General features: G+C 46.4%; 1 protein-coding gene across 2 annotated transcripts in view; it reads right to left on the bottom strand.

Annotated features, from left to right (window-relative positions):
* Nucleotides 1-20,182, bottom strand: part of LOC143275613 (uncharacterized) — a 67,484-nt gene that overhangs the window by 3,668 nt on the left and 43,634 nt on the right. For both annotated transcript variants that reach the window (XM_076579852.1, XM_076579853.1), the window contains exons 22-29: nt 19,107-19,195; nt 17,633-17,718; nt 15,883-16,069; nt 12,589-12,805; nt 11,021-11,130; nt 9,398-9,520; nt 6,844-7,570; nt 4,567-4,687 (exon numbers count right to left, since the gene is read on the bottom strand). In XM_076579852.1, coding sequence (XP_076435967.1) covers nt 4,567-4,687; nt 6,844-7,570; nt 9,398-9,520; nt 11,021-11,130; nt 12,589-12,805; nt 15,883-16,069; nt 17,633-17,718; nt 19,107-19,195 — 1,660 coding nt within the window. The remainder of the gene's footprint in view (nt 1-4,566; nt 4,688-6,843; nt 7,571-9,397; nt 9,521-11,020; nt 11,131-12,588; nt 12,806-15,882; nt 16,070-17,632; nt 17,719-19,106; nt 19,196-20,182) is intronic.

Genomic DNA, 20,182 nt, shown 5'->3' with positions numbered 1-20,182 from the left:
ATTGACTGTCTCACCTGTGTGTGTAGAGGTGTGGGTAGAGATGGGGTGTGTGGGGAGGGAGGGGAAGGCACTGACTGTCTCACCTGTGTGTGTGTAGAGGTGTGGGTAGAGATGGGGTGTGTGGGGAGGGAGGGGAAGGCACTGTCTGTCTCACCTGTGTGTGTGTAGAGGTGTGGGTAGAGATGGGGTGTGTGGGGAGGGAGGGGAAGGCACTGACTGTCTCACCTGTGTGTGTGTGTAGAGGTGTGGGTAGAGATGGGGTGTGTGGGGAGGGAGGAGAGGGCACTGACTGTCTCACCTGTGTGTGTGTAGACATGTGGGTAGAGATGGGGTGTGTGGGGAGGGAGGGGAAGGCACTGACTGTCTCACCTGTGTGTGTAGAGGTGTGGGTAGAGATGGGGTGTGTGGGGAGGGAGGGGAAGGCACTGACTGTCTCACCTGTGTGTGTGTAGAGGTGTGGGTAGAGATGGGGAGTGTGGGGAGGGTGGGGAAGGCACTGACTGTCTCACCTGTGTGTGTAGAGGTGTGGGTAGAGATGGGGTGTGTGGGGAGGGTGGGGAAGGCACTGACTGTCTCACCTGTGTGTGTAGAGGTGTGGGTAGAGATGGGGTGTGTGGGGAGGGAGGGGAAGGCACTGTCTGTCTCACCTGTGTGTGTGTAGAGGTGTGGGTAGAGATGGTGAGTGTGGGGAGGGAGGGGAAGGCACTGACTGTCTCACCTGTGTGTGTGTAGAGGTGTGGGTAGAGATGGGGTGTGTGTGGGAGGGGGGGCGGGGAAGGCACTGTCTGTCTCACCTGTGTGTAGACATGTGGGTAGAGATGGGGTGTGTGGGGAGTGTGGGGAGGGAGGGGAAGGCACTGTCTGTCTCACCTGTGTGTGTGTAGAGGTGTGGGTAGAGATGGGGTGTGTGGGGAGGGAGGGGAAGGCACTGTCTCACCTGTGTGTGTGTAGAGGTGTGGGTAGAGATGGGGTGTGTGGGGAGGGAGGGGAAGGCACTGACTGTCTCACCTGTGTGTGTGTAGAGGTGTGGGTAGAGATGGGGTGTGTGGGGAGGGAGAAGAAGGGACTGTCTCACCTGTGTGTGTGTGGAGGTGTGGGTAGAGATGGGGTGTGTGGGGAGGGAGAAGAAGGGACTGTCTCACCTGTGTGTGTGTAGAGGTGTGGGTAGAGATGGGGTGTGTGGGGAGGGAGGGGAAGGCACTGACTGTCTCACCTGTGTGTGTGTAGAGGTGTGGGTAGAGATGGGGTGTGTAGGGAGGGTGGGGAAGGCACTGTCTGTCTCACCTGTGTGTGTGTAGAGGTGTGGGTAGAGATGGGGAGTGTGGGGAGGGAGGAGAGGGCACTGACTGTCTCACCTGTGTGTGTGTAGAGTTGTGGGTAGAGATGGGGAGTGTGGGGAGGGAGGAGAGGGCACTGACTGTCTCACCTGTGTGTGTGTAGAGGTGTGGGTAGAGATGGGGAGTGTGGGGAGGGAGGAGAGGGCACTGACTGTCTCACCTGTGTGTGTGTAGAGTTGTGGGTAGAGATGGGGAGTGTGGGGAGGGAGGGGAAGGCACTGTCTCACCTGTGTGTGTGTAGAGGTGTGGGTAGAGATGGGGTGTGTGGGGAGGGAGGAGAGGGCACTGACTGTCTCACCTGTGTGTGTAGAGGTGTGGGTAGAGATGGGGTGTGTGGGGAGGGAGGGGAAGGCACTGTCTCACCTGTGTGTGTGTAGAGGTGTGGGTAGAGATGGGGTGTGTGGGGAGGGAGGAGAGGGCACTGACTGTCTCACCTGTGTGTGTAGAGGTGTGGGTAGAGATGGGGAGTGTGGGGAGGGAGGGGAAGGCACTGACTGTCTCACCTGTGTGTGTGTAGAGGTGTGGGTAGAGATGGGGTGTGTGGGGAGGGAGGGGAAGGCACTGTCTGTCTCACCTGTGTGTGTGTAGAGGTGTGGGTAGAGATGGGGTGTGTGGGGAGGGAGGGGAAGGCACTGTCTCACCTGTGTGTGTAGAGGTGTGGGTAGAGATGGGGAGTGTGGGGAGGGAGGGGAAGGCACTGACTGTTTCACCTGTGTGTGTGTAGAGGTGTGGGTAGAGATGGGGAGTGTGGGGAGGGAGGGGAAGGCACTGACTGTCTCACCTGTGTGTGTAGAGGTGTGGGTAGAGATGGGGTGTGTGGGGAGGGAGGGGAAGGCACTGACTGTCTCACCTGTGTGTGTGTAGAGGTGTGGGTAGAGATGGGGAGTGTGGGGAGGGAGGAGAGGGCACTGACTGTCTCACCTGTGTGTGTAGAGGTGTGGGTAGAGATGGGGAGTGTGGGGAGGGAGGAGAGGGCACTGACTGTCTCACCTGTGTGTGTGTAGAGGTGTGGGTAGAGATGGGGTGTGTGGGGAGGGTGGGGAAGGCACTGACTGTCTCACCTGTGTGTGTGTAGAGGTGTGGGTAGAGATGGGGTGTGTGGGGAGGGTGGGGAAGGCACTGTCTGTCTCACCTGTGTGTGTGTAGAGGTGTGGGTAGAGATGGGGTGTGTGGGGAGGGAGGGGAAGGCACTGACTGTCTCACCTGTGTGTGTGTAGAGGTGTGGGTAGAGTTGGGGTGTGTGGGGAGGGAGGGGAAGGCACTGACTGTCTCACCTGTGTGTGTGTAGAGGTGTGGGTAGAGATGGGGTGTGTGGGGAGGGAGGGGAAGGCACTGACTGTCTCACCTGTGTGTAGAGGTGTGGGTAGAGATGGGGTGTGTGGGGAGGGTGGGGAAGGCACTGACTGTCTCACCTGTGTGTGTGTAGAGGTGTGGGTAGAGATGGGGTGTGTGGGGAGGGTGGGGAAGGCACTGTCTGTCTCACCTGTGTGTGTGTAGAGGTGTGGGTAGAGATGGGGTGTGTGGGGAGGGTGGGGAAGGCACTGACTGTCTCACCTGTGTGTGTGTAGAGGTGTGGGTAGAGATGGGGTGTGTGGGGAGGGAGGGGAAGGCACTGACTGTCTCACCTGTGTGTGTGTAGAGGTGTGGGTAGAGATGGGGTGTGTGGGGAGGGTGGGGAAGGCACTGACTGTCTCACCTGTGTGTGTGTAGAGGTGTGGGTAGAGATGGGGTGTGTGGGGAGGGAGGGGAAGGCACTGACTGTCTCACCTGTGTGTGTGTAGAGGTGTGGGTAGAGATGGGGAGTGTGGGGAGGGAGGGGAAGGCACTGACTGTCTCACCTGTGTGTGTGTAGAGGTGTGGGTAGAGATGGGGTGTGTGGGGAGGGAGAAGAAGGGACTGTCTCACCTGTGTGTGTGTGTAGAGGTGTGGGTAGAGATGGGGTGTGTGGGGAGGGTGGGGAAGGCACTGACTGTCTCACCTGTGTGTGTGTAGAGGTGTGGGTAGAGATGGGGTGTGTGGGGAGGGTGGGGAAGGCACTGTCTGTCTCACCTGTGTGTGTCTAGAGGTGTGGGTAGAGATGGGGTGTGTGGGGAGGGAGGGGAAGGCACTGACTGTCTCACCTGTGTGTGTGTAGAGGTGTGGGTAGAGATGGGGTGTGTGGGGAGGGAGGGGAAGGCACTGACTGTCTCACCTGTGTGTGTAGAGGTGTGGGTAGAGATGGGGAGTGTGGGGAGGGAGGGGAAGAGACTGACTGTCTCACCTGTGTGTGTGTAGAGGTGTGGGTAGAGATGGGGAGTGTGGGGAGGGAGGGGAAGGCACTGACTGTCTCACCTGTGTGTGTGTAGAGATGGGGAGTGTGGGGAGGGTGGGGAAGGCACTGTCTGTCTCACCTGTGTGTGTGTAGAGGTGTGGGTAGAGATGGGGAGTGTGGGGAGGGAGGGGAAGGCACTGACTGTCTCACCTGTGTGTGTGTAGAGGTGTGGGTAGAGATGGGGTGTGTAGGGAGGGTGGGGAAGGCACTGACTGTCTCACCTGTGTGTGTGTAGAGGTGTGGGTAGAGATGGGGTGTGTGGGGAGGGTGGGGAAGGCACTGACTGTCTCACCTGTGTGTGTAGAGGTGTGGGTAGAGATGGGGAGTGTGGGGAGGGAGGGGAAGGCACTGTCTCACCTGTGTGTGCGTAGAGGTGTGGGTAGAGATGGGGTGTGTGGGGAGGGAGGGGAAGGCACTGACTGTCTCACCTGTGTGTGTGTAGAGGTGTGGGTAGAGATGGGGTGTGTGGGGAGGGAGGGGAAGGCACTGACTGTTTCACCTGTGTGTGTGTAGAGGTGTGGGTAGAGATGGGGTGTGTGGGGAGGGAGGGGAAGGCACTGTCTCACCTGTGTGTGTGTAGAGGTGTGGGTAGAGATGGGGTGTGTGGGGAGGGAGGGGAAGGCACTGACTGTTTCACCTGTGTGTGTGTAGAGGTGTGGGTAGAGATGGGGTGTGTGGGGAGGGAGGGGAAGGCACTGTCTCACCTGTGTGTGTGTAGAGGTGTGGGTAGAGATGGGGTGTGTGGGGAGGGTGGGGAAGGCACTGACTGTCTCACCTGTGCATGTGTAGACATGTGGGTAGAGATGGGGTGTGTGGGGAGGGTGGGGAAGGCACTGACTGTCTCACCTGTGCATGTGTAGACATGTGGGTAGAGATGGGGAGTGTGGGGAGGGAGGGGAAGGGGGCTGACTGTCTCACCTGTGTGTTTGTAGATATGTCGGATCAGGTTGGAGGACTTGTTGAAGGAAATCCCACACTGCTGACACAGGTAAGGCGGAGGCCCCCACGTCTTCCTCGGAGTGCGGTGCCGCATTCTTCTCTGCAATACCATGACACGCTTGACAAAATCATGACGTTACAAAACTGCAACGTACTGAACAAGAGAGGCAAGGCCTTCAAGACTCACTTGTGATAACTTAAGTCCCCTAGCATTAATTACAGAGTAATTTCCCTTTTTTACTATCTGCACCAAAAACGTTTTCAAAATAAATAAAAATTCCATGATTAGCCAAAGAAGTTCCTGTTTGAACAAAAAATGATAATAATGACTCCTCTTGTTGTTGTGTCAGAATAAGAGGTCAAAGTGCCAAGTTTAGAGAATACAAAAAATATAAATATAACAGTAAATGCAGTTTGCATATAATTAGGCTTCTTTTTTATTTTTTTGTGCCCATCCCAGAGGTGCAATATTGTTTTAAACAAGATGACTGGAAAGAACTGAATTTTTCCTATTTTTATGCCAAATTTGGTGTCAACTGACAAAGTATTTGCAGATAAAATGTCAATGTTAAAGTTTACCACGGACACACAAACACACGGACACACACACACACACACAGACAACCGAACACCGGGTTAAAACATAGACTCACTTTGTTTACACAAGTGAGTCAACAAAACCATGTCTTATCTAACAAAAATGTGACATTCCAAAACCATGACATACTGTACAATACCATGACACACTAAACAAAAATTCGTGACATTACACAACTACGACATACTGAAAAAAAACCATGACTCATTTTACACAAACATGACATTAGAAAACTACTACAAACTGAACAAAACCATGACTTATTTTTACAAGAATGTGACATAAAAAAACCATGACTTACTGTACAATACCATTACACACTTTATAAAAATGTCACACAACAAAACCATGACATACTACACAATACCATGACAGACTTTACAAACAACATGACATTACAAAACCATGATATAATGTACAAAACCACTGCACACTTTATAAAAAACATGACATTACAAAACCATGACATACTGTACAAAACCACTGCACACTTTACAAAAAACATGACATTAAAAAACCATGACATAATGTACAAAACCATTGCACACTTTACAAAAAAACATGACATTACAAAACCATGACATAATGTACAAAACCATTGCACACTTTACAAAAAACAAGACATTACAAAATCATGACATACTGTACAATACTATGACACACTTTACAAAAAACATGACATACTTTACAAAAACCATGACAGCTTACAAAACCATACCATACTTTACAAAACCAAGACATCCCTTTACAAAACCATGACACACAAAACCAAACCATAACATACGTTACTAAAACCATGACATAGTTTACAAAACCTTGACACAGTTTACAAAACCATGGCATACTTTCCAAATCTGGTCAATCTTACTCACACAATTGACTTTCAAAGGCATGAGTGGAAAGCTCTTGGTATATTAGTGAAGATTTGGTATGTTTAGAAAACCATAATCACGACTGTTATCTGAACACTGGAGTGACCATGCACTGATGTATATTATAACTAAGTGTGTGAATGTGTTTGTTTGTGGTTTACTCTGTGTTTTTGTGTATGTGTGCAAAGTGCAGAGTGGACACAAACATGCACCTTATTCTGCTCCTGGAGATCACAGGCAAGCATGTAGGAATGTTTGAACATGCACACAGCAACACCCACACACAAACCTGTATTTTGCTGCAACGAAGAAATGAAAATGTAGGCGGTTCAGGGGGAGAGAATGTGTTACCGATACTTACCTTCATCGATCCAAACAGTGCAGACAAAGGATTTCCAGAAAAAAACAGTTTGTTCATGTTTACCATAGACCCCCCCCCCCCCACACACACACACACACTGACATATACAAGCACACACACACACATTTACCGTAGACCACACACACACGTTTACTGACATATACATGCGCACACACTTACACACACACACACACACACACACTGACATATACAGGCACACACACAAACACACCCGTGTACCACAGACCCACACATACACTGACATATACACACACACAAAACACACACACACACACACACCTTTACCACAGACCCACAAACACACCAACATACACACACACACACAGACACACAAACAACTGATTCAGCAACTCAAGTTTGCTCACACACTTGACTCATCACAGAACCGCCCCAACACCACTCACGTTGAGGACTCTGGACAGCCGGGACAGACGGACGTTCAACGGAGTCTTCACCTCCACCTCCACCTCTCTCTTCACCTCCACTGACACCCCATCCACATCCTCCCCCACTCCCGTGTCCCCGTCACAGTCGTTGTCTTCTGCATCGCTCCCCAGGGGAGATGACTCAGTCACACCATCGGCTTCTGGGGCCTGTGGCTGCGACATCAGCTGTGACTGCCTTGTGCCCTTGGTGAACGCGGCGCTGACCGTCACATGTTTCACGTCATCCAGAGGAAACGGTCGTACCGAATACTTTTCACCCGTCGGTTTGATCTCCGTCGCTGTTGACCGCACGGAGGTCGAATAGGTGTCTGACACTGTCGGTGCCTGCAGTTCTCCGGAGCTCAACACAGAGACATGGGTGTCGTCATGGCTACCAGGGTGCAGGCCGCTTGTGTACATCACCGTGTCTTCTGAGGAACCGGCAAGGTTCTCAGCTGTCACCGTTGCTCTGCCGGCATCTCTGAGCACACCGCCCCCAGGGCCCCGGGTGACAGAAGGTGAGGTTGGTTCTGAGTTGTGAGAGTCCTTCTCCCTCCGGTGTCCTCCCAGCCAGGTGTGTGACGGCATGTCTCTGTCATCCCTGTCTTGCTGAGCAGGTCCACATGTGCTGCAGAGTGGAGGCAGAGCTCTCTGGCAGCCTGAACAGTACGTGCCAGACTCTTTCTTCACCCACTTCTTTTCGTAGCTGGTCAGGGGGAAGAAGACAACAACAAACCTTTAATCTGAATGGAGGTAGGGAAGTATCAGTCAGCGCAACAATAATCTACATGTTTTATATTACTGTTCTTTTTGGTCTTTTAGCCACTCCTGCATAACAGTCACACACCCTTAAAAAAAAAAGATAATTAACCAAAAGTGTAAAATAATATGCACAATGTATTTTTCTCACTGGCAGTTTTCCCATCTGCATGTGCTTACTGTACTTATCAACTCTTCTTCACTAAAAAAAAAGTCACCTGTGCTGGTCAGGCAAGAGAACGCTGGCCATTAAGGAGAAGCGTGAGCGAAGGAAGCAGGGCTCAACTTCTGGAGACGTTTTAAAAACCCTTGCAACACCTGTGGGAAGTGCTGCGCACCCAGAATCGGCCTCTTCTCCCATATGAGGATACACACCGACAGATAAGCCTGCCTGCCTACTCATCCGTCGGTCCGATGGGAGAATCCATTACATTACACATTACATGTGCTTATTGTGATTTTATTGCTGGTTGTGCTCTTTGCATTGATTTGTATGCATCTGTGATGATTTGGGTGTGTTTTTCGTGACGCCTGGTTCTGGTTCCCTGGGGTTTATTTTTGACCATGGTGAGTGTGATGTGCTTTGTTTTGCTGGGATTTGTGCCTGTGTGATTTGAGACTGTGATGGTGCCTGTGTTCAGTTACATATTTTTTATGTCACTTTGACTTAGTCTTGCACATGTATATTCCAGCCAATGTCAAGGGAGACTCAGCTGACTTTGTACATATTTTACGTCATTTAGTCTTAAATTTGTATATTTTAATGTAAAGCGCAGTGAGTCCCCATCTGAAGTGGGGGTACTGCGCTATATAAGCCTGCAGTTTATTATATCATCATTGTCTAACAGGTACTGCACTATATAAGCCTGCAGTTTATTATATCATCATTATCTAACAAGTACTGCGCTATATAAGCCTGCAGTTTATTATATCATCATTGTCTAACAGGTACTGCACTATATAAGCCTGCAGTTTATTATATCATCATTATCTAACAAGTACTGCGCTATATAAGCCTGCATTTCATTATATCATCATTATCTAACAAGTACTGCGCTATATAAGCCTGCACTTCATTATATCGTCATTATCTAACAAGTACTGCGCTATATAAGCCTGCATTTCATTATATCGTCATTATCTAACAAGTACTGCGCTATATAAGCCTGCACTTCATCATATCATCATTATCTAACAAGTACTGCGCTATATAAGCCTGCACTTCATCATATCATCATTATCTAACAAGTACTGCGCTATATAAGCCTGCACTTCATCATATCATCATTATCTAACAAGTACTGCGCTATACAAGCCTGCACTTCATCATATCGTCATTATCTAACAAGTACTGCGCTATATAAGCCTGCACTTCATCATATCGTCATTATCTAACAAGTACTGCACTATATAAGCCTGCACTTCATCATATCATCATTATCTAACAAGTACTGCACTATACAAGCCTGCACTTCATTATATCGTCATTATCTAACAAGTACTGCGCTATATAAGCCTGCACTTCATCACATCATCATTATCTAACAAGTACTGCGCTATATAAGCCTGCACTTCATCATATCATCATTATCTAACAAGTACTGCGCTATACAAGCCTGCACTTCATCATATCGTCATTATCTAACAAGTACTGCGCTATATAAGCCTGCACTTCATCATATCGTCATTATCTAACAAGTACTGCACTATATAAGCCTGCACTTCATCATATCGTCATTATCTAACAGGGGTTGAGGAGGAATGAGTGACTTACTACTGCAAAAGGAAGGCAGCGATCTGAGAGTCACTGCTGAAACCCTGGCTTCTCCTCAGCCGTCGCCACTGCCTGTACACGTTCCCGTCCACCGTCAGCTGGTGAACTGTGTCCTTGCTGTCACTGTGATGGTAACAATAATAATCATCATAAAAAATATAGTAATGATAATGATGATTATCACACACACACACAAATATATATATATAATATAAATAAAATAAGACAAACACAAAACAACACCTTTGCGACAGGAGCAATAGCCGAGTGGTTAAAGCATTGGACTGTCAATCTGAGGGTCCCGGGTTCGAATCACGGTGACGGCGCCTGGTGGGTAAAGGGTGGAGATTTTTACGATCTCCCAGGTCAACATATGTGCGGACCTGCTAGTGCCTGAACCCCCCTCGTGTGTATACTGCAAGCAGAAGATCAAATACGCACATTAAAGATCCTGTAATCCGTGTCAGCGTTCGGTGGGTTATGGAAACAAGAACATACTCAGCATGCACATCCCCGAAAGCGGAGTATGGCTGCCTACATGGTGGGTTAAAAAACAGTCATACACGTAAAAGCCCACACACGTATATACGAGTGAACGTGGGAGTTCCAGCCCTCGAATGCAGAAGAAGAAGAAGAAGAAGAAGCGTCATCTGAAGGACCTGAACCTTTGTCCTCTAAATTTAGAACATGTTAACGTTCAGGCCAAAGTAAATCCCAGTACATTTTTCAAAACACCATGTTGTGACCTTGACTTGACCTTTGACTGTCTGTTTATACAGATTTTGTTCTCATCATGACCAATCATTGTATCAAATTTCATGGAGATTATACACAAGACCTTCTCTCTCTTGTTCATAGAAACTTTTTCTATCAATATCATATGCAATTTCTTTACCATTAACCCTGATTTAAAATCTGTTAGGGGACGGGCGCAATAGCCGACTGGTTAAAGCGTTGGACTGTCAATCTGAGGGTCCCGGGTTCGAATCACGGTGACGGCGCCTGGTGGGTAAAGGGTGGAGATTTTTACGATCTCCCAGGTCAACATATGTGCAGACCTGCTAGTGCCTGAACCCCCTTCGTGTGTATATGCAAGCAGTAGATCAAATACGCACGTTAAAGATCCTGTAATCCATGTCAGCGTTCGGTGGGTTATGGAAACAATAACATATCCAGCATACACCCCCCCGAAAACGGAGTATGGCTGCCTACATGGCGGGGTAAAAACGGTCATACACATGAAAGCCCACTCGTGTGCATACGAGTGAACGTGGGAGTTGCAGCCCACGAACGAAGAAGAAGAAGAAGAACACCTTTGCTCCAATCTAACACAAATCACACACACAAAACACCCACCCCCCACCCTCTCACCCTCCTCCCAACTACTTTCAACCACAAGAATAGTAACGCTTGCCCCTTAAAGGGAAACAACTCCAAACCAATTCTGCTCGGCCTTCCCCATCAGCCAGCACACAAGAAAACAAACGGTGTAAAAGAACCCTGCCCCCATTTCACCCGTGTTTTCATGCTTTGCAATAACGTCTCATCCAGCACAGAAAACAGAGACCAACAACTGACCAGGGCAGCCCTGTTCTCCGACAACACTCCCCCCCACTTCCATACCTTTTCTCTTCCAGCCTCTGGCTCCCACTTGCTTCTAGGGGGCGCTGCCTGATGACAGAGGCTGCTGATGTCGCCGTTGCTGCAGGATCGTTCTTCCTTGCTATTCCCTCCTGCAGACGAAACATTTTCTTTTCTTTTTCTTGCAGATGAGAGATAGATCACAGTTATCTGTGGAGCTCAGCAACAACTGTCAAATGCTCGTCAACAGTCCACTTCACTCACACAAAAATTCAAAACCATGACACTGTGGACTTGAAATAAAACAAAACAGAAAGCAATGGAATGTAGACCTTCAGGTTTCATTGATAATACCTGTAAAATTCAAAACAGTAGGACTTCAAGACCAGACCAAAAAAACAACAAAAAAACAGTTAAGTACTGAGAAATAATTTTGACGGCATCACACTGACTCTCTGTACATGACAGGCGCAACAGCCGAGTGGTTTAAATCTTGAGACTTTCAATCTGCGGGTTCAGGGTTTGAATCCTGGTCACGGAGCGTGGTGGGTAAAGGGTGGAGAGTTTTCTCATCTCCCAGGTCAACAGATGTGCAGACCAGCTAGTGCCAAATCCCCCTTCGTGTGTATATGGCAGTTTCAGTAGCTCAAGGAGGCGTCACTGCGTTCGGACAAATCCATATACGCTACACCACATCTGCCAAGCAGATGCCTGACCAGCAGCGTAACCCAACGTGCTTTGTCAGGCCTTGAGAAAAAATAAATAAAATAAAATAAAAAGATAAATAATAATAATATAATTTAAAAAAATAAATAAATAAAAATAAATAAATAATAATAATAATTAAAATAAAATAAATAAATAGATAAATAAATAAATAAATAAGACAACAATGAAGATAAATAAGCACATAAATGTATAAAAAAAAAAAAAAAAGAAAAGAAAAGAAAAAAGACAACAGAAGATCAAACACGTGCATTAAAGATCCCTTAATCCATGTCAGCGTTTGGTGGGCTACGGAAACAAGGACATACCCGGCATGCACACCCCTGAAAAAGGAAGATGGCTGTCTACGTTGTCGGGGGATACAAAAGGGTCATACACGTAAAAGCCCTCTCATCAACAGGCAGAGTTGCAGCCATGAATGAAGAAGGCTCTCTTCATGTAGGCATGCATTTCTGGGGGAGAAGGAAGACTCGTGTGTGTCAGTGCAACTCACTGGAGTCCAACAGGGAGATACAGAGACACAGATACACAAATAAGAATACGGAGAACGGTGAAAAACAGAACACCGACGTGCAACTGCTGCCAACTCTCACTCTGCGTATCAGTATCCTCACGTGGATTATAAACTCCTTGGCTTGGTGCGTGTATGTGTGCTCAGTGTCTGTGTGCATGTGTGTGTGTGTGCACGCACACGTGTGCATAAGCGTGTGTGTATGTGTGTGCTTTCACATATGCGTGCATGAAGGTCAATTCGTGTGTACATGCTCCATTTCTTTCCTTTCCACAGCGTTTCACTTCCTCAACCCCCACCTCCACACCTCCACGTAAATTTCTCCCTAGCACACACGAAACCATGTAACCCAAAAAGCACTACCACCGCTGACCTGCGACTGTGCACTGAGCTCCCTGTCCTCCTCCTCCCCAGAACCATGGCCGTAGACATCCCTGTCGTCTGCTATGGGGATGTCCATGCCCACGAGGCGGGCCGGCTCCACTGTGGCACCCCCTGCCATCAGTGCGTCCATGGCCTGCAGGTGCTCCCATCGGATTCTCTGCCCTTTCTCGGGGTTCTTCAGCCGCCGGTCGCTGATCACCTTGTGTCTGCACGCACCAAGCGCACACAATGGCTAAGTCAGGATAAGACACCAAGCGCACACAATGGCTAAGTCAGGATAACACACCAAGCGCACACCATGGCTAAGTCAGGATGAGACACCAAGCGCACACAATGGCTAAGTCAGGATAAGACACCAAGCGCACACAATGGCTAAGTCAGGATGAGACACCAAGCGCACACAATGGCTAAGTCAGGATAAGATTTTATTCCAAAAATTCCCCAAGGAGGCACATGGGGAAAAAAACAACAAAAAACGAACAAAATAGGCAAAAAGCAAAAAATACATAGCGACAATGCATGTGGCATGGTCACACAGTACATGATGGACTTGTCATTCAGTACATGAAATAGTGCTGTGTTTAGCGTCTTATCTCAACATAAAAACACCTATGGTCTTGTCATTCAGTACATGAAATAGTGCCGTGTTTAGAGTCTTATCTCAACATAAAAGCATCTATGGTCTTGTCATTCAGTACATGAAATAGTGCCGTGTTTAGAGTCTTATCTCAACATAAAAGCATCTATGGTCTTGTCATTCAGTACATGAAATAGTGCCGTGTTTAGAGTCTTATCTCAACATAAAAGCATCTATGGTCTTGTCATTCAGTACATGAAATAGTGCCACGTTTAGAGTCTTATCTCAACATAAAATCATCTATGGTCTTGTCATTCAGTACATGAAATAGTGCCGTGTTTAGAGTCTTATCTCAACATAAAAGCATCTATGGTCTTGTCATTCAGTACATGAAATAGTGCTGTGTTTAGAGTCTTATCTCAACATAAAAGCATCTATGGTCTTGTCATTCAGTACATGAAATAGTGCTGTGTTTAGCGTCTTATCTCAAGATAAAAGCATCTTATTTCAAATAACACAAACTGCTCCAACAATACCTAACCCAGAGTGTATAGAAATTTAGCTGAGTAGAATAGTAACGTTTAAAAAATTAGACAGTGTCAACAAAGATGACTTATTCTTTGTCATAAACAATTGCGAGAACTTCAAAGCGTTCAAGTTTCCGTTGTGATACGTTTTTAACAAATGTTTTCTATAACGACTGAAAAATGAACACTGAAATATGTAAGTGATATATAGTGAAGATGCCTATCTGCCAATACAGTGTTCCTGAAGGTCTGGGTTTGATTCCCGCAATCACCCTTTCTCCAAAGTTTGCATTTGTATTTGTATTTCTTTTTATCACAACAGATTCCTCTGTGTGAAATTTGAGCTGCTCTCCCCAGGGAGAGCGCGTCGCTACACTACAGCGCCACCCATTTTTTTGGTATTTTTTCCTGCGTGCAGTTTTGTTTGTTTTTCTTATCAGAGTGGATTTTTCTACAGAATTTTGCCAGGAACAACCCTTTTCTTGCCGTGGGTTCTTTTACGTGCGCTAAGTGCATGCTGCATACGGGACCTCGGTTTATCGTCTCATCCGAATGACTAGTGTCCACACTACCACTCAAGGCCTAGTGGAGGGAGAGGAAATATCGGCGGCTGAGCCGTGATTCGAACCAGCGCGCTCAGATTCTCTCGCTTCCTAGGCGGACGCGTTTCCTCTAGGCCATCACTCCACTTTTTCCCAGTTTGACTGGGAAATCAAAGGTCTAGTCATTTGGAGAGCTTTAGCCTAATCTGTACGACGATTCTGAAGATGATTTTGAACAGTTTTAATAATTTTTGCATGAGAATCTTGTAAAAAATCGATCAAACTGAGTGACCTAAATATCGACAGACCGAGTTTTGCTGACAATGAGAGTGAAATTGGTCACTTGAATGTGAATCGATGGCTGGACCTCTGAAATCATGAATCAAATGCCGGACCTCCGAAATCGATACTGTCTTGATTTCACTGATATTTATTGGCGTTCTGCATGATCTTCCTGATTGTGCTAGTTCAATGGAATATATTACTGATTTGTATAAGTTTTGCCAAAGTTTTGAAGTTTCAAAGTTGCAAGATGAGTTTGATGACTGTCGAGAGTAGTAGCGTAATCCAAACGACTATTCTGAAGATGATTTCTGTGTGAGAATTTTGTAAAAGTCGACCGTACTGAGTGACCTAGACATCCTCTGACTGAGTTTTACCGATATTGAGAGTGTAGTCGGTACTTGAGTGTGAATCGATCGCCGGACTTCCGAAATCGTGAATCAATTGCCAGACCTCTGAATATCATGAATCGATCGCCGGACCTCTGAAATCGTGAATCAACTGCTGGACCTCCGAAATCGTGAATCGATTGCCAGACCTCCGAATATCATGAATCGATCGCCGGACCTCTGAAATCGTGAATCAATTGCTGGACCTCCGAAATCGTGAATCGATTGCTCCGAATATCATGAGTCAATCACTGGACCTCTGAAATCGTCAAAATCGATACTGTCAGTCGTTGATTGCACTGATACTTATTGGCATTCTGCACGATCTTCCCGATTTTGCTAGTTCAATGGATTATATTTTTCTTTCCATTATGGAGAAATTACATGTGAGGTAGGTTTGTTCTTTGTTTTTGTTTGTTTGCTGTTTTCTCCCCACCATCACAGGAAAACACATCATCTCTCAAAATGAAAAGAACATAAAAACCAGCATGTCCATTGTTGCAATTCAAGTCGAGTAAGAAAAAGAATAAAAAGAACGTGTTAGAAGACACTGCTGACCAGATAAACTTATTTCAATGAAAATCATACTGTAATTAAAAGAATTTTTTTCAAAGCTGACCATCAAATTTGACACTTTCATTTTATGTGTGTAAATACAAAGCAACATGAGCCTGGAAACAAAAATTCTTTTGCAACTTTATTATGTGTAGGATGCAGGAAAAATAAATATGTGCAACAAAAGAAGGTAATTATATTTTTAATCAATGTTTATAATTACCCACTATAAAAAATCGCAAGAGTTATTCCCCTTGGCATTGGATTTCATGGGTGATTAGTGCTGAGCGACCTGGGGTAGAGGGTTAAGAGTCAAGCGCTAACACACAAAAAATGAAATCTAATCAACAAAACTTAACAAAAGAGCCCCAGTTTGAACAATACGTCTGAAATCACGAGCTACACACCAACCTGAACTTGAGGTTCCTCATCTTGTCGTCACACTGTGACCCCGTGACTCGATGACCTTTGCTCTTCATGGCCAAGGCCACCATTTCCCAAGCATCCTTCTTCATGATGTCCTCGCACAGGAACTTGCTCTGCAGAGCTCTGTACGTGGCGATCAGACACCTCACCGCTGACGACGACCACTGTGCGCCTGAAAACAACAGGGTCATCACCCGTTTTTGAAAGCATCAGGCACATGCGAAAACAGAGTATGGATGCCTACATGGCGGGGTAAAAACAGTCATACACGTAAAAGCCCACTTGTGTACATACGAGTGAATGTGGGAGTTGCAGAAGGAGAAAGCATCAGGCAAAAATGTTTATTTAGATATTATAGAATCTGCCCAAATTCCATCAATTTCTACTTACTGTTTTCTGGAAAAAAAAAAAAGAAAAAGAAAAAAAGAATACTGTTAAAACTTAAATCCTTTTATTTCTTTATACGCAGTTCTTTTCATTGATATTTTGTCTATTGACAGGAACATTTTTTGTTTGTTTGTATTATGAGTGAAATATCACTTGTTAGTGCGTTTATCGAGTGACTGAATAAATGAGCCTATTTCCAGTTTTTGACATCACTCTTTATTTGCAGGATATGTGTAAAAGATGAATGTATATAATGTTTCAATGCCCCCGAGGGGACACATGAAATAAACTCCTTGCCTTGCCTTGACCTTCTTCTTTGTTCGTGGGCTGCAACTCCCACGTTGCTCGTATGCACACGAGTGGGCTTTTACGTGCATGGCCGTTTTTACCCCACTATGAAGGCAGCCATACTCCGTTTTTGTGGGTGCGCATGCTGGGTATGTTCTTTGTTTCCATAACCCACTGAAGGCTGACACGGATTACAGGATCTTTAAAGTGTGTATCTGATCTTCTGCTTGCGTACACACATGAAGGGGGTTCAGGCACTAACAGGCCTGCACATTAAGTTGACCTGGGGAAACTGGAAAAATCTCCACTCTTTACCCACCAGGTGCCATTACCGAGATTCGAACCTGGGACCCTCAGATTGAAAGTCGAACACTTTAACCACTCGGCTATTGCGCACATGACCATTCTGACTGAGAGTGGAGTGTTTGCCTAGAGGTAATGCGTCTGCCTAGGAAGCGAGAGAATCTGAGCACACCGGTTCGATCTCCACACGTGCCAGTGTTTACTCCCATTCCACTAGACCCTAGCAATGAAAAAAAAAATCGACAACTGTGGACAGGATCTACAGAATCGTGATGTAAGAATGTTGAGGTTTCTACTGGGAGGCAGCATCTATGGTATCCTATTGCTACACAGGATCTACAAGATCCTCTTGACAAACAGGATCCTTCTGCTTTTACAGGATCAACTGGATCTTACTGTCAGACAGTTCCCATGGGATCCTACAGTTAAACAATGTAGAACTTCAAGGTCTTATTGCTGGAGAGAAACCAAAAGGGGGGGGGAGGGGGCGGGTATCAGCCGTAGCTACTTTCGTTTTCTCCACAAAGGCAGGTAGCAGTTTGCACAGGACAGGAATCAGACCCCTACTGGAGTCAGCACTGGTGGGTCACGGTAAAGTATGTGATTATTAAGTATGTACCTAACTATACTTCCTAACCCATCACTTAATTACATAAAAATGCCTCATGTCCTTATATCCTAGACTCAGAATGAGAAGGAGAGGGGTTCAAGTTAAATAAGAAAACTTTCAAAAAAGCTCAAAGTAGTGATGACAAACCTGGGAACGAAGAAGACACAGTGGCACGAGACTCCAGGCTGTCAATCAGCATGCTTTCAACCTTGGTGACGGGTGCTGATTCTTTGCTGGAGACACAACCATTTTGAACATAATAACAAAGGTCATATGTTTTTTTGTTTTAACTGATTTTTCAACAACAACAAAACTACACAAGATGCAACATAAGAAACATAAGAATGCATGTGAACAAAAAAAAAAAAAAAAAAAAAAAAAAAATGCAACAAAGTTCTACAATGCTCATCCATTTACAGATATATATCGATAATACTGTGGACTGGTAAGAACGCACCACTTGCACTCAAGCATACTCACAAGCAAGCTTGCGTGCAAGAGGTGTGTTCTTGCGAACGCACAGCGTTGTTGAAAAGCGTGCTTGCGTGCAAATGGTGCGTTCTGCATCTCAAAATCAATCTCCTTGGTGATGGGCACAACAGCCAAGTGGAAAAAGTGTTGCACTTTGAATCTGAGGGTTTGGCGTTTGAATCCTGGTCAGGGAACCTTGTGTGCAAAGGGTGGAGAGTTTTCCAATCTCCCAGATCAACAAATGTGTAGACCAGCTAGAGCCTGAACACACTTCATGTGTGTAGGCTTGCCGGAAGGGGCAAATACACGTGTTAAAAATCCTGTAATCCGTATCAGTGTTCAGTGGATTATGGAAAAAGAAACTATCCCAGCATGCACCCCCTACACCCCAAAACAGAGTATGGTTGCCTACATGGTGTGTGTGTGTGTGTGTAGTCACATTTTGGTGTAGGTAACATAGATATAATGTTTTATGTCAACAAAAGCGTTTCTGTAAAGCACCTAGAGCAGATTTCTGGATAGTGTGCTATATAAGTATCCATTATTATTATGGCTGGGGTGGGGGGTGGTTGGGGGGGGGGGGGGGGGGGGGGTGGGGTAAGGGTAAAAACTGTCACACAAGTGAAACCCCACTCATGTATATGTGTGAACTTGGGAGTTGCAGCCCATGAATGAAGAAGATGCTCCTTGGCAATCAACGCCACCTTTTGTTGTGTTGTTTTTTTGTACAGAATTCAAGGACCACTCATGCCTTCTTCTTCAGCGTTCATGGGCTTCAACTCCCACGTTCACTTGTATATATGCGAGTGGGCTTTTTACGTGTATGACCGTTTTTACCCCGCCATGTAGGCAGCCATACTCCGCTTTCGGGAGTGTGCATGCTGGGTGTGTTCTTGTTTCCATAACCCACCAAACGCTGACATGGATTACAGGATCTTTAACGTGCGTATTTGATCTTATGCTTGTGTATACACATGAAGGGGGTTCAGGCACTGGCAGGTCTGCACATATGTTGACCTGGGAGATCATAAAAATCTCCACCCTTTACCCACCAGGCGCCGTCACCGTGATTCGAACCCGGGACCCTCAGATTGACAGTCCAATGCTTTAACCATTCGGCTATGGCGCCCGTCACTCATGCCTTCTATACCCTGTCTCTTCCTGTCTGCTGCTGCCTCTGGCTGGGTTGATCGGAGAGAACTGTTTGAAGATGGGGCTTGGTTTCTTTGGAGTTCCGCCCTGCAAACAAGAGACATAGTTATCGGTAAAGCTCAGCAGTGGAAAGTTAAATGCTGCTCAAATGATCAGTCAGCTCTACTGGCTTCAAAAACCATGGTGAACATGCGATACAACACTGGACTCTGCTTCTATTAGTAGAGCTGGTGAACTTCTTAACCCTTTGAGTCCTGACCACCGCTTTACTGGTGGTAGAGAAAAATGACATAATGCCTAGCCACCGGTTGAGCGGTGCATAAACACTTGAAGCATGCAGAGTCTCAACCTGGCCTGTCAGGGCAGAAATCACGGACAAAACGTGCGACAAAACAACTGTACACAACGCAGCAAGTAATTGATATGCTTGATGATTTTTCGGAAGCAGAGTATGACAATGATTATTCTGATAGTGAGGTGGAATTTGAATCAGATAATTTTGCTACAGATAGTGATGTTAAAAATGAATCTGTGCATGCAGAATCAGTTGATCGTGTCAGGTTGAGACTCTGCACGCTTCATGGTAGAAACTGATCTTTTTTATCCAAAGCACATGCACAAAACAGTGAGGGGGCGCGGCAATGTTGGTACTGCGTTCGCTGGCGTCCGAATATTACGATTTTTCTGACTGGCTCTTCAATATGAGTCAACCAATAGCAAAACACGACACAAGTGTTTACGCCCACTCAACCAGTGGCCAGGCATTATGCCACCCCTCCCCACCACCGGTAAAGCGGTGGTCAGGGCTCAAAGGGTTAACAGTCATGTTTTAACCCTCTTACATTCACTCCAGCAGGCCGGATATTACCTCGGCGTGTTCACTGTGGCTGAAAATGGATACAGTTGCAGTATGCATGAGATCCAATCACATTTCAGTCAGCCCTTGCAAACACAACATGATGTGTTTCAACTACAACAACAATAACAGTAAGGCGTAAGCGTCCAAGTCAGTGTGTGTGTGTGTGTGTGTGTGTGTGTGTGTGTGTGTGTATACATGTAAGCATGTGCGCATGC

Source organism: Babylonia areolata, chromosome 30, assembly GCF_041734735.1.
Source record: "Babylonia areolata isolate BAREFJ2019XMU chromosome 30, ASM4173473v1, whole genome shotgun sequence".
Classification (NCBI taxonomy): Eukaryota; Metazoa; Mollusca; class Gastropoda; order Neogastropoda; family Buccinidae; genus Babylonia; species Babylonia areolata.
This window is presented reverse-complemented; position numbering and strand designations above follow the sequence as displayed.